The 12,531-nt window shown below is 41.5% G+C and overlaps 2 protein-coding genes across 4 annotated transcripts in view; one reads left to right on the top strand and one right to left on the bottom strand.

Moving 5' to 3' along the window:
• Positions 1-326, bottom strand: part of LOC310642831 (TGF-beta receptor type-2-like) — a gene marked incomplete at its 5' end in the record, with an annotated part of 72,429 nt that extends 72,103 nt beyond the window's left edge. Inside the window, one exon of the mRNA XM_083366770.1 lies at positions 306-326. Within this exon, the coding sequence (XP_083222896.1) occupies positions 306-326 (21 nt within the window). The remainder of the gene's footprint in view (positions 1-305) is intronic.
• Positions 327-1,582: 1,256 nt separating this feature from the next.
• SNX4 (sorting nexin 4) overlaps positions 1,583-12,531 on the top strand; it is a 37,009-nt gene continuing 26,060 nt past the window's right edge. For all 3 annotated transcript variants that reach the window (XR_014491327.1, XM_083353681.1, XM_083353680.1), the window contains exons 1-4: positions 1,583-1,794; positions 4,094-4,212; positions 9,449-9,587; positions 11,541-11,690. Coding sequence is in view for 2 of the 3 variants with exons in the window: in XM_083353681.1 (XP_083209807.1) it covers positions 1,594-1,794; positions 4,094-4,212; positions 9,449-9,587; positions 11,541-11,690 (609 nt within the window). In the remaining variant the exon portion in view is untranslated. The remainder of the gene's footprint in view (positions 1,795-4,093; positions 4,213-9,448; positions 9,588-11,540; positions 11,691-12,531) is intronic.

Below are 12,531 nucleotides of genomic sequence, written 5' to 3'. Positions count from 1 at the left end.
ATGGATGATTGCCCATTATTGCTCAAAATCTTATTTCAATTATGGGCGGTCTCTGGGGTGTTTGGTGTGTGTGTGTGTGTGTGTGTGTGTGTGTATTGCAACAGGTCTCTTTATTTGTATTTTAAAAGATGAAAATTTTGGAATTTTCTGAATCCAAACCAGTGATGCTATTGAAATAATTCCATGAATTCTAAATACATCTCATTATTATTACAGCTGGGCCCTCAAGATGAACTGACAGGTGCTCCACTTTCTCTTCTTAAGGACACTCTTTAGCTTTCTTACCTATCACTATGTCAGCATACCTGTTGTTGAGGTTGCTCCATTTTCTTTATAGCAATTACCTTCGGACTAAATAGTAAGGAAGAATATATTCCCTTGTTCCTTAAGCTACGCTTCAAATATTTGCATGGTTGATTTCTCAACTTAAAAATATTGTCACAGAGCGCCTGGCAAGAAACCCAACTGCAGGCATTGGAGCATCAGAACAATATGCCAGCAAACACCAGCCTTCACCCTTCAAAATGGGCCTGTTCTAAACCTGCATTTAACAATAAAGAAAACTGTGTGCTTAAAAATCCGGAAATACTGCCGGTTAGTAAAAATAACTGGAAGTTTCTATTATCTAAGTTTATAATTCAACTGCATGTTGGAGCAATTCAAGAAATGTTCAGCTAACAGCTTACGGAAAAGCGTTTCGACTGAAGAAAAAAATATGGATTTTTGTGTATACGAAATACTGGAGGAACAAAAAAAGAAAAACTGGATATATTTCCGTCTTCGCTTTTATTATCACTTCTCTAATATGATTGTGTTCAGGGTTTTAAAACGTTTTTATTATATAACGGATGTTTTTTTTATTTTTTTATTTTAATGCTGTAAGGCAGGGGTCTTCAAACTTGGCCCTTTTATGACTTGTGGACTTCAACTCCCAGAATTCCTCAGCCAGGCACGCTGGCTGAGGAATTCTGGGAGTTGAAGTCCACAAGTCATAAAAGGGCCAAGTTTGAAGAGCCCTGCTGTAAGGCTTCTGAGGCGCGGAAAGCGAATTCAAGCGCTTCGTTTCCTATTCTGTGAAACCGGGGGGGGGAAACTTTCTCGGTAGGGAGTAGCCGGACTGATTGCGCTGAGTAAGCCGAAGCCGCATTTGCCTTTCCTCCAGGAAGCCAGCCTCCTCCCGGTTGAGAGGATAAAGAGATGCTTCCCGGTAAAACGGGAGGGGGTAGCCACGCCTACGGAGCAATCTTGCCGGTTCTGTCCCTCTTTTTTGTTTTCCTATCTGCCCATTTGTCTGAAACTAAAATCCCTTCAGGGAGCAGTCGCGGGATATCCTGAAAGCTCCCAAGCGAACCGCGCAAAAGGCGCGAGGCGACTTTTCGCGAGAAAAGGGATTCTCCGCTCGAGAAACGAAGCTGGGAGGGAGGGAGAGGCGGAGAGAGGTTCGCGCTCCCGCGTCTCTTTCTCACACTTCCTCCCCCCTGGGCTCCGCCCCGCCTCAAAGAGCTCTGGCGCATGCGCGGAAGCAGCCTCCGAGCCCCCCCCTCCCGTTCTCCTCCTCTTCCTCCTCCTCCTCCTTCTTCTTCCCAACTCGCTATGGAGCATCTCCGCGCGGAGAGCCCTGGCGGCGGGAGCAGCACCAGCACCACCAGCAGCGGCGGCGGCGGGGGCGGCGGCAGCAAGGAAGGCGACGAGCCCGAATCCCTTCCTGGTCCTCTGCCAAGCCAGGCTCATCAGACGGCAGCGGCGACCACAGCTGCAATAGCAGCGGCGGCCACCGGACCGCCAGCTTGTTCGGTAAAGGAAGCTCCGCCACACCCGGGCAGCAAGGGCAGCGGTTAGGCCGCGGCCGGTTGGACGGGCCAGTCCCGCCTCCCCAGCCCAGCCGAAGCAAAGGCGGCGGGAGCTCGGGTTGCGGGCGCGCTTGTAACCGGAGCCGTGGTAGGAAGAAGGCGAGGGGGAGTCGTGAGAATGGAGCTGCGCGTGTGTTTGGGGGGTGGGTGGGTGGGGGAAACCCGTTGGGCTGAGCGCTAAAGCGGCGGCTTCGTGTGGACGAGGAAAGCGAAGGGAGGGTAGGAGCCCATCACCTGGCTTAGTGGCCGAGATTGCCCAAGAGGAGAAAGAAGGGCGGGGCTCTGGTGTCTCCACCGCTTGCCGTACACAGCGGGAAGCAGGTGCTGGGCATGCGGGGAAAAAGGCGCTCCTGTTTAAAAGTCTGCCTCTTTCCCCGCCTCTCTCTTTTTCCCCCTTTTGGGTAATTTTGCTCCAAAACTTCCCCCCCCCTTTTTTTTTTTTTCCTTTCCGGGAAGGGAAAGGACCCTGGCTCGCTTTGCAGGGACAGGGACAGGGACCAGGAAGAAGGCTGCAAACTTTCCGAATTGGATATGCTCCAGATGTGTTGGGACTAGAGTTTACCAAACCGCGTTGTGGCTTGTCAACTGTGATTTATGGTTTAGCAGTGGCGATCTGCTTTTTAAACTTTGGCTTAATGTGTTTGTTTGTTTTTTGCAATTTAGCCGTTGTGTGGCTGAAAGGCACCATCTTTATCAGCGCGCCTCTTGGTTGGGAGAGGAATGTGATGAAACGTTTAACGTCCCCTCTTCCCAAGGTTTTATGGGATGTTATTCCATTCTTGAGTGCAAATGTTAAGTATTAGATCAGAGAATAAAATCTTGTCTTTGCCCTAATCAGGGGTAGGCAACCTTGGCTCTTTTATGACTCGTGGACTTCAACTCCCAGAATTCCTGATAATTCTGTGAGTTGAAGTCCACGAGTCATAAAAGAGCCAAGATTGCCTAGTTATAAGTTAAGTGTTATTAGTTGATACTCTTCTGATTCTTAATAACATAAGCTAACTTTTACGCTAGTTGGTATAAATGTTGCTGTATTTTAACTGTGGCTGGATGTACCTTCCTCTAAGGATTTTAGGCAGGAAGTGTGTCTTTAGTGTGCATATGGACTCTATATGGACTCAATCATGGGTAACATAGGATTCTTGTGGGCTGTTCAAATTTCATCTGCCTTCAGATTCCCATTGTTAGAGTCCTAATTTTGAATGTTTTTTTTTTGTGTTGAATGCCAGAGTCAGTATCTTGCTGATTTAATGCCAGCCAGCCAGGTTAATGTACAACCTGCCTAAACTAGGAAAGAGGGCAGACATTTGATTTTAGTTGCTTAAACATACTAGGAAAGAGGGCAGACGTTTGATTTTAGTTGCTTAAACATACGCGCTGAATGCTTCACTACAAGGGATAAAAAGCAGGGAAGGACTTACTACCATGCAACTCCATATAACTTGGTATAAATGGCCGATTAGAAATATGAAGGCCCTGTAAATCAGGAGAGAAGAAGCTTCATTAGCGTAGGTGAAATTAGTGTGTAGTATAAGCTACTCATTTGCTTTTTAAGATTATTCTCCTCCCCCCCAAAAGATCAAACAAAAGAGCTGCATATATCATATTCTCAGCAATGTAAGACTGTCCTTTGTAAATTCGAAAAGAGGAGGCATTGGTGGCAAGACTGTTTAGCATCCATGCTTGTTGGAATGATTTTGCTAGGGTGATTGCCTATATGGAGTTCAGTTTTCCCAGGAAATCTGTGGTTTCTCTTAAGTAGTTGGGAGTGCTGGTCTGACTGAAGGAGTACATGAAACCTGATATTCCAGTTGTGATTAAATGCTTGAGATTAAGTGAATCTCCCACTTTCAGTAGGAGGATTAAGATAACTTTCCCTCTTTAAACAAATTAATGGGAAAAACTATCCCTTCTTCCAGGTGAACAATAATTTGATACAACTGTTACCATGACATGCACTGCAATACCTTATGTTTTCCTGCACTCTTTGTCTAATGGATAAAGTATTCAGATAGGACAGACACTTTTCACTGACTTGTGTGAAAAGGATTGTTATAATAGAGGTATTACTGTAAAGATTAAAATATATGCATTGTAAATTGATATTACTGTCATCACTTACAACCAGCAACATTTGATTCTGCTTTTTAAGAGCCAGTGGTTTGATACCTGGCGGCAGCAAAATGTTTAATAAATATAGAGCAACAGCTGTAATGTTTACTGACATATTTTTTTCTTAAAAGATCATGGAGGATTGTTTATTGAAAAAAATAGAGATCAGCATTGCAGAAGCAGAGAAGAGGACAGGACGGAATGCTATGAACATGCAGGAAACCTATACTGCTTACCTAGTTGAAACAAGGTAGGTTAAAATCAAAATAAAGCTAACCGTTACATTAGCTTTTTACTATTAGTTTGAAAATTACTTTCAATGTATTTTATGGTTTATGTGGTTTTTCCATTTGGTCTTAATAAGCTCAGGAACAAGGAGAATTGCTTGGATACTGTTTGGTTCCCAATTTTGGAGCCATGTTCTTAAAGAATCATACTTTGTTAAGATAACCTATGCATAAGAAAAGAAAGATAAGTTATACAGTACATAAGAAAAGAGCTGACTTGGTTCTTACTGTTGTGAAATCTCTTAAAAATAAAAGCAGTTCATTGGCTGGGACAGTGTGGCTCATAAATTCTTCAGATCAAGCAGATTGTCCATAGTATGGGTGGTTCAGTATCTTCCAACAGTATTAGATTAGTGTTTCAGTTGTGGCTCAAACTAAGGTTGCATAACAAATATAATATTTTTATTTATTTTATTTATGTTTCTAGACTGCCCATCACCCTCAAAGTGGAGCTCTGGGTGATGTACAGTTTGATCAACACATAAAACAGTATATAAAGTTGCTATTCGAATATTAAAATTAAGATTAAAAATTAAAATTATAAAATTATAATATTTCATAGAAATAAAAAAATCCAAGATGGCCATTTAACAATGATTAATAAAGGTGGAAAGGGGGCTCTTATGGCACCAGCCAACTCCATGATTGCCCCCCCCCATGCAAGGCTGCAGAGCCACGTTTTGACCCCTTTACAGAAAGCCAGGAGAATGGCCAGGGTTTGTGTGTGTGATCCCTAAAGTAGGGGCAGCCGCAGAGAAGGCTGTCTTCCTAGACCCTGCCAATCAAAATTCTCTGATTGATGGGATCTGTGTTGTTGTTGTTAGCTGCGAAGTCGTGTCCGACCCATCGCGACCCTATGGACAACATTCCTCCAGGCCTTCCTGTCCTCTACCATCTTCTGGAGTCCATTTAAGCTCACGCCTACTGCTTCAGTGACTCCATCCAGCCACCTCATTCTCTGTCGTCCCCTTCTTCTATTGCCCTCGATCTTCCCCAGCATTAGGCTCTTCTCCAGGGAGTCCTTCCTTCTCATTAGGTGGCCAAAGTACTTGAGTTTTAGCTTCAGGATCTGGCCTTCTAAAGAGCAGTCAGGATTGATCTCCTCTAGGACTGACCGGTTTGATCGCCTTGCAGTCCAAGGGACTCGCAGGAGTCTTCTCCAGCACCACAGTTCAAAGGCCTCAATTCTTTGGCGCTCAGCCTTTCTTATGGTCCAACTTTCACTACCATACATTGCAACTGGAAAGACCATAGCCTTGACTATACGCACTTTTGTTGACAGGGTGATGTCTCTGCTTTTTAGTGTGCTGTCTAGATTTGCCATGGCTTTCCTCCCCAGGAGCAAGCGTCTTTTAATTTCTTGGCTACAGTCCCCATCTGCAGTGATCTTGGAGCCCAGGAAAATAAAATCTGTCACTACCTCCATTTCTTCCCCATCTATTTGCCAGGAATTGAGAGGGCCAGATGCCATGATCTTGGTTTTCTTAATGTTAAGTTTCAACCCAAGTTTTGCACTCTCCTTCTTCACCTGCAACAAGAGGCTCTTTAGTTCTTCTTCACTTTCTGCCATTAGAGTGGTATCATCTGCGTATCTTAGGTTGATATTTCTTCCGGCAATCTTAATTCCAACTTTTGATTCATCTAGCCCTGCCTTTCTCATGATGTGCTCTGCATATAAGTTAAAAAGGCAGGGTGACAGTATACAGCCTTGCCGGACTCCTTTCCCAATTTTGAACCAATCAGTGGTTCCGTGTCCAGTTCTCACTGTTGCTTCTTGACCCGCATATAGGTTTCTCAAGAGCCCAATAAGATGGTCTGGTACTCCCATCTCTTTAAGAACTTGCCACAGTTTGTTATGATCCACACAATCAAAGGCTTTAGCATAGTCAATGAAGCAGAAGTAGACGTTTTTCTGGAACTCCCTAGCTTTCTCCATGATCCAGCGTATGTTGGCAATTTGATCTCTAGTTCCTCTGCCTCTTCGAAATCCTGCCTGCACTTCTGGTAGTTCTCGATCCACATACTGCTGAAGTCTAGCTTGTAGGATTTTAAGCATGACTTTACTAGCATGAGAAATGAGTGCAATGGTGCGATAGTTTGAACATTCTTTGGCACTGCCTTTCTTAGGAATTGGAATGAAAACTGATCTTTTCCAATCCTGTGGCCACTGTTGAGTTTTCCAAATTTGCTGGCAAATTGAGTGTAGCACTTTTACTGCATTGTCTTTTAAGATTTTGAATAGCTCAGCTGGAATACTGTCACCTCCACTAGCTTTGTTGTTGCTCAGCTTTTCTAAGGCCCACTTCACTTCACATTCTAGGATGTCTGGCTCGAGGTCAGTGACCACCTCATTGTGATTATCAGGGACGTTAAGCTCATTCTTGTATAGTTCTTCTGTGTAATTTTGCCACCTCTTCTTAATCTCTTCTGCCTCTGTTAGGTCCCTGCCATTTTGGTCCTTTATCATGCCCATTTTTGCATTAAACGTTCCCTTCATTTCTCCAATTTTCTTGAAAAGATCTCTGGTCCTCCCTATTCTATTGTTTTCTTCTATTTCTTTGCACTGTTCATTTAAGAAGGCATTCTTATCTCTTCTAGCTATTCTCTGGAATTCTGCATTCAATTGGGTGTATCTTTCTTTTTCTCCCTTGCCTTTCGCTTCCCTCCTTTCCTCAGCTATTTGCAAAGCTTCCTCAGACAGCCATTTTGCTTTCTTGCATTTCTTTTTCTTTGGGATGGTTTTGGTTGCTACCTGTTGTACAGTGTCACGAACCTCTGTCCATAGTTCTTCAGGCACTCTGTCTATCAGATCTAATTCCTTAAATCTATTTGTCACCTCTACTGTATATTCAACAGGGATATGATTTAATTCATACCTGACTGGCCTAGTGCTTTTCCCTACTTTCTTCAGTTTAAGCCTAAACTTTGCAAGGAGAAGCTCATGGTCTGAGCCACAGTCAGCTCCTGGTCTTGTTTTTACTGACTGTATAGAGCTTCTCCATCTTTGGCTGCAGAGCATATAGTCAATCTGATTTCTGTGTTGACCATCTGGTGATGTCCATGTGTAGAGCCGTCTCTTGGGTTGTTGGAAAAGAGTGTTTGCTATGACCATCGTATTCTCTTGACAGAATTCTATCAGCCTGTGCCCTGCTTCATTTTGCACTCCAAGGCCAAACTTGCCTGTTATTCCAGTTATCTTTTGGCTTCCTACTTTAGCATTCCAATCCCCCATGATGATAAGAACATCATTTTTTGGTGTTAGTTCTATAAGGTGCTGTAGTGCTTCATAGAACTGGTCAATTTCATCCTCTTCAGCACTGGTGGTTGGGGCATAGACTTGGACTACTGTGATATTGAATGGTTTGCCTTGGATTCGAACTGAGATCATTCTGTCATTTTGAGGATTGTATCCCAGTATTGCTTTTCCTACTCTTTTATTGACTATGAAGGCTACTCCATTTCTTCTGAAGGATTCTTGCCCACAGTAGTATACCTGATGGTCATCTGAATTAAATTCACCCATTCCTGTCCATTTTAGTTCGCTGATACCTAAGATGTCAATGTTCAGTCTTGTCATCTCTTGTTTGACCACGTCCAGTTTTCCTTGATTCATGGATCTTACATTCCAGGTTCCTATGGAGAAAAAATCTTTACAGCATCGGACTTTCCTTTCACCACCAGACACATCCACAGCTGAGCGTCCTTTCGGCTTTGGCCCAGTCGCTTCATTCTTTCTGGCGCTACTAGTACTAGCCCTCTGCTCTTCCCCAGTAGCATATTGGACGCCTTCCGACCTGAGGGGCTCATCTTCCAGCGTCTTCCTAGACCCTGCCAATCAAAATTCTCTGATTGATGGGATCTGTAGCATAGGGTATCTCAGGGTGGGGGAGGCTTTGGGAGGCTGGAGGCAAGTGGGCTTGTGCCTGCAGTATGGTCTCCCCTGCACCCAAGGTGCCCTTTACTCCCTGTAGTGACCCATGCATTCATTTAACAAATACATTGTGGAGAGTAGGGATGGGAACTCATTAAGTGAAGTGGTTGACTTAACGTCCTCCTGACTTTTGTCTGTATTAGGCAGGCTCCATTACGGTGGCAACTCAATATATGATGATATATTTTTAAGGATTTTTTTAATACCACCTTTATTATTTTTTGAATAACTCAAGGCAGTGAACATATCTAATCCTCCTGCCTCCCATTTTCCCCACAACAACAACTCCTTGAGGTGAGTTGGGCCAAGAAAGAGTGACTGGCTGTTTTTTCAACCTAGATCTCATGGTCTCCCAGGATTCTAGTCTGAGAGCCTTAACCACTAGGCTTAATTAATGAATTAATTAAAAGGTGAACTTTCTTTTTTCTTTTCAATAACTATTTTTCCTGGCTTTTACGTAATGAGTAAAGAAAATGTAATCAAGCTGTTGATGACATTATAGGCCAATTCTGCCTATAATGTATGAATTAAATACTAGCATGTGGGGGTGACGGCTGGGGAGATCTACTGTTAGGTGTTTGTGATCACACATGAGAAAAGATGTCGTCTGGGAATGTCTGCCATCTGTTCATGTGCAAGGACCCCTTTAAAAAGGAATATTGGAGGTTTGAAACTGACTGGGAACAGCTGTATGTTTTCTAAGACCACTTGTACAATAGGTAATGATACTAAGATTTGCCACCTAATCCATTACAACCTACAAATTTCTTATTTACTGAAGATATTTGGGGGGGGGGGAATTAGCCATCTCCCATGCATGTTAAGGGATGGAGTGGAAGACATCTCATTGTGGTTGTATGGTGTTCGTATGCTGCTACGCATCACCTTAGGAATATCAAATGAAACAATGTTTTTGGATACTTAAACTTACAATATTTTTCTGTTACCGTTTACAGTTGTTTTGCTGATAGAAGAATGCACTATCATTTTTTCCCTCAAAACACTGATAGAATCATCTTAAAGTATTTTATTAGCTTATATTATTTTGCTAGCTAATTAGCATCCTTCAATTAAATTAAATTAGCAATTTAAAACTAATTAATGAAGCACATATCAAACATATACAAAAGTTAAAATATATGGTTAGTGTCTGCTTTGTTGGTTTTTCTGACATTCAGGTGAATTTTTCCATCTCCATCTTTTTGTATCTTGAAACTAAACTAGGTATTCTACTGATTTTCACTTGATCTTATCATGATGTTGTTTAGGTCTGTGGAGTCAATGGGTGAAGGACAATGTTCCCCTCCAGACTCTCTTTGGAGGCGATACAGTGAATTTGAACTGTTGAGAAATTACTTGCTAGTGAACTATCCACAAATCATTGTACCACCTTTACCAGAAAAAAGGGTAAGACTCTTTTCCAGTTTCAGCTCATTACGGTCATTTCTTTTAACACATTATTCATACTTGGACTTATTGAAGTTCATTCCTCTGTGACGACATACCAAAACATTATTTGGGGTTCAGGAGCAATTCTTGGCTTATAATTTAATCATACGTGCAATCTTTACCCTTAAAGCTGCAAATACAACCTTCAATTTATGTAAAAAATGTTTAAAGTTTAAAAAATAGGAGATGTGAGTAAGAGTTGAGCTTGTGTAGCTTTAAAAAAATACCTAGTACTTCATTTTAAATTTATGCAAATTGTATATAATGGCAAACATTATATTTGGAGTGAGAAAATTTAGACTACCACATTTACCTGACAGGAAATGGGTTTTTTCCATGATATAATGGGAAAGGGGCGGTCCATCTTCCAAAATTATTCTGCAGCTTAAGAGAAGCTTTTTATGTGATGAATTGTAAGTCTATTTGTAAAATGTGAACAGTTTTTTTCATATACTTCCTGTGCTGTAACTTCACCACCTCCAACCAACTTTCTTCCTGCTTTCCTTCCAGCAAAGCTGCCTCCTCTTATTAGCAAATTCCCATCCTGCTCTTTTGATGTTTCTTTTTTCTGTTTCTATTAGAAAGACAGAGGAAAAAGTATGCCTAATTGATTACATGCTTTTTTGTGTCAGATGGGAGAAAACAGTTGATATATGGAGATGAGGAATGAAATAATTTTATAAACAAGGTACCTAATATTGCAAGCATTTAATTTCAACCAATAATACTAATTCTTATTTTCCTCCTCTTTTGGAGGCAGTGTGGTTTCTGGCAAGTATATATACCCACTGTCAAGTTTCTGACGTATGGGGCTTTTCAAGTGACTCTGAGGCATTGTTTACCTTAAAAGTCCTTTATTAGCCTAATACACCGGCAAATGCTTGCTCGAAGGAAGCTGGAATCTGAAATCTCCGCCCCTTGCACAATATATTAAAACACAATTCTCCACCTTTCTAATTTTGTCATTAATCATATTCTCCAATTAATTTAAAGAATCAGTTTCCCTTCCGTTAGAAAACCTGCCAAGGTCTTATCTTCTTTAGTTAGAGATGGCCTTGAAGGTACAATCCTACTTGTCCCCCCTCTCAACCTTAAACTCAATCTCTTAAAGCAATACACAAGTTTAACATATGAAATGGCTACTTCTTCATCTCTTGTCAAGCAATAACATTCAATGTTAGCAGCGTTGACACCCACGTGCATGTGTGTACAGCCACACATGGCTGCAAATACTCATGTGTATGAATATTCTTTCTCTTATGGGTGATAGACACCTCCAAGATTATTCCAGCTAGTGCTCACATCTATTATCCATAAGTTGATAACGGGATGTTGCTCACTGTTTTCTCTTCTCCTCCTTTTAAAGGATCATCTTAAATTCAGGTTGTTTTCTTGTTAGGTAAATATTGTACAGTACTCACCTGCTGCCGGTGTCAACTTCCCTCCGCCCTGTGCGTTCCCACAGAGAGGGCCTCCTCGGTGCCACCGGTCAGAGAATGTCGTCTGGTGGCCCCCAGGGGGAGGGCCTTCTCTGTGGGCGCCCCGGACTTATGGAATCAGTTGCCGGTTGAGCTCCGGATGGCACCCAACCTTCGCTCCTTCCGACGCGGTCTGAAGACCTATTTATTTGAACAAGCTGGCCTGGCCTAATGGGGGATGTGTTGGGGTTTTTATTGTGGTTTTTTTACATTATTATTTATTGTTTTAGCTCGGGCTTTGTATTTAATTCTCTTTTAACTTTTGTACTTTGTATTTTATATGTGCCCTGTTCACCACCCTGAGTCCTTCGGGAGAAGGGCGGTATACAAATATAATAAACTAAACTAAAACTAAACTACTTTGAAAAACTGTGGATAGCCTTAAAAGGATTATAAATATTCCATACTATTAACCTTCCTCCTTGTTCCATAGGCAGAATTTGTGTGGCATAAGCTCTCAGCAGATAACATGGATCCAGATTTTGTAGAGCGACGGAGGATTGGCTTGGAAAATTTTCTTTTGCGTGTGGCTTCACATCCGATTCTTTGCCAGGAAAAGATGTTTCATGCATTTTTGACCCAAGTATGTTGGTTGGATTTTGTAAAATATACTTATGCACCTTAATTCTAATTAATCAAATATGTATATACATTTGTGGCAGAAAGCTCTGAGGTTTCTTTCTCAAGTAGGACTAAAAATTAACTGAAAACTAGGACAATTGATATTATTCAGATAGATGGAACAGCAGAACCAGTGTGAAAGAGTTTGCTGTGTCTCTTCTCATTCTAATGCTCATGGTTCTCTTTATCCCTGTCTCTTGTCTCTCTCTCTGATAAAAGGTTAAAAAAAAATTAAAAAGTATGTAAAATGCTGGGAGCATTTACAAATTCTTTGAGAGATCTGGTGTAACATGTATCCTAATTTACAGTTTAAATGTTGGAGATGTGGTAGTTTAGAAGCCACCTATTTTCATATGTGGTGGACTTGTAGCAATATAAAAGCTTTTTGGATTAAAATTTGGTGGAACATTCAAAAGATTTTTAAGAGAAAGATAAAGTTTTCTCCGCAATTGTTTTTATTGGGTATTGTTGTAGATTGTGATGTTAAGGAAACCAATTTGATGTTGAATATGATAACAGCAGCACGGTGACTGGTGGGACAATATTGGAAGAAGGATAGTTTGCCTACTATAGAAGAATGGGTGTTTAAAGTTTCGAATCTTGCAGAAATGTCTAAGATTTCTGCTTACTTGAAAGATCATTCACAGGAAAGATATATTTCAGTTTGGAGGAGATGGATAGATTATATTCAGAATAAATATGGGACTGAAAAGTTCCATTTAGCTTATGAGTAGATTTTAGAGGGATATTGTTATTGATCTTAGTGTTGGTACTTTGTATGTATTTATGTTAAAGGGGAGTTA

This window comes from Vipera ursinii (genome assembly GCF_947247035.1).
Source record: "Vipera ursinii genome assembly, chromosome: 1".
NCBI classification, from domain to species: Eukaryota; Metazoa; Chordata; class Lepidosauria; order Squamata; family Viperidae; genus Vipera; species Vipera ursinii.
Note: the sequence above shows the minus strand (reverse complement) of the source record. Positions and strands in the feature narration are given on the sequence as shown.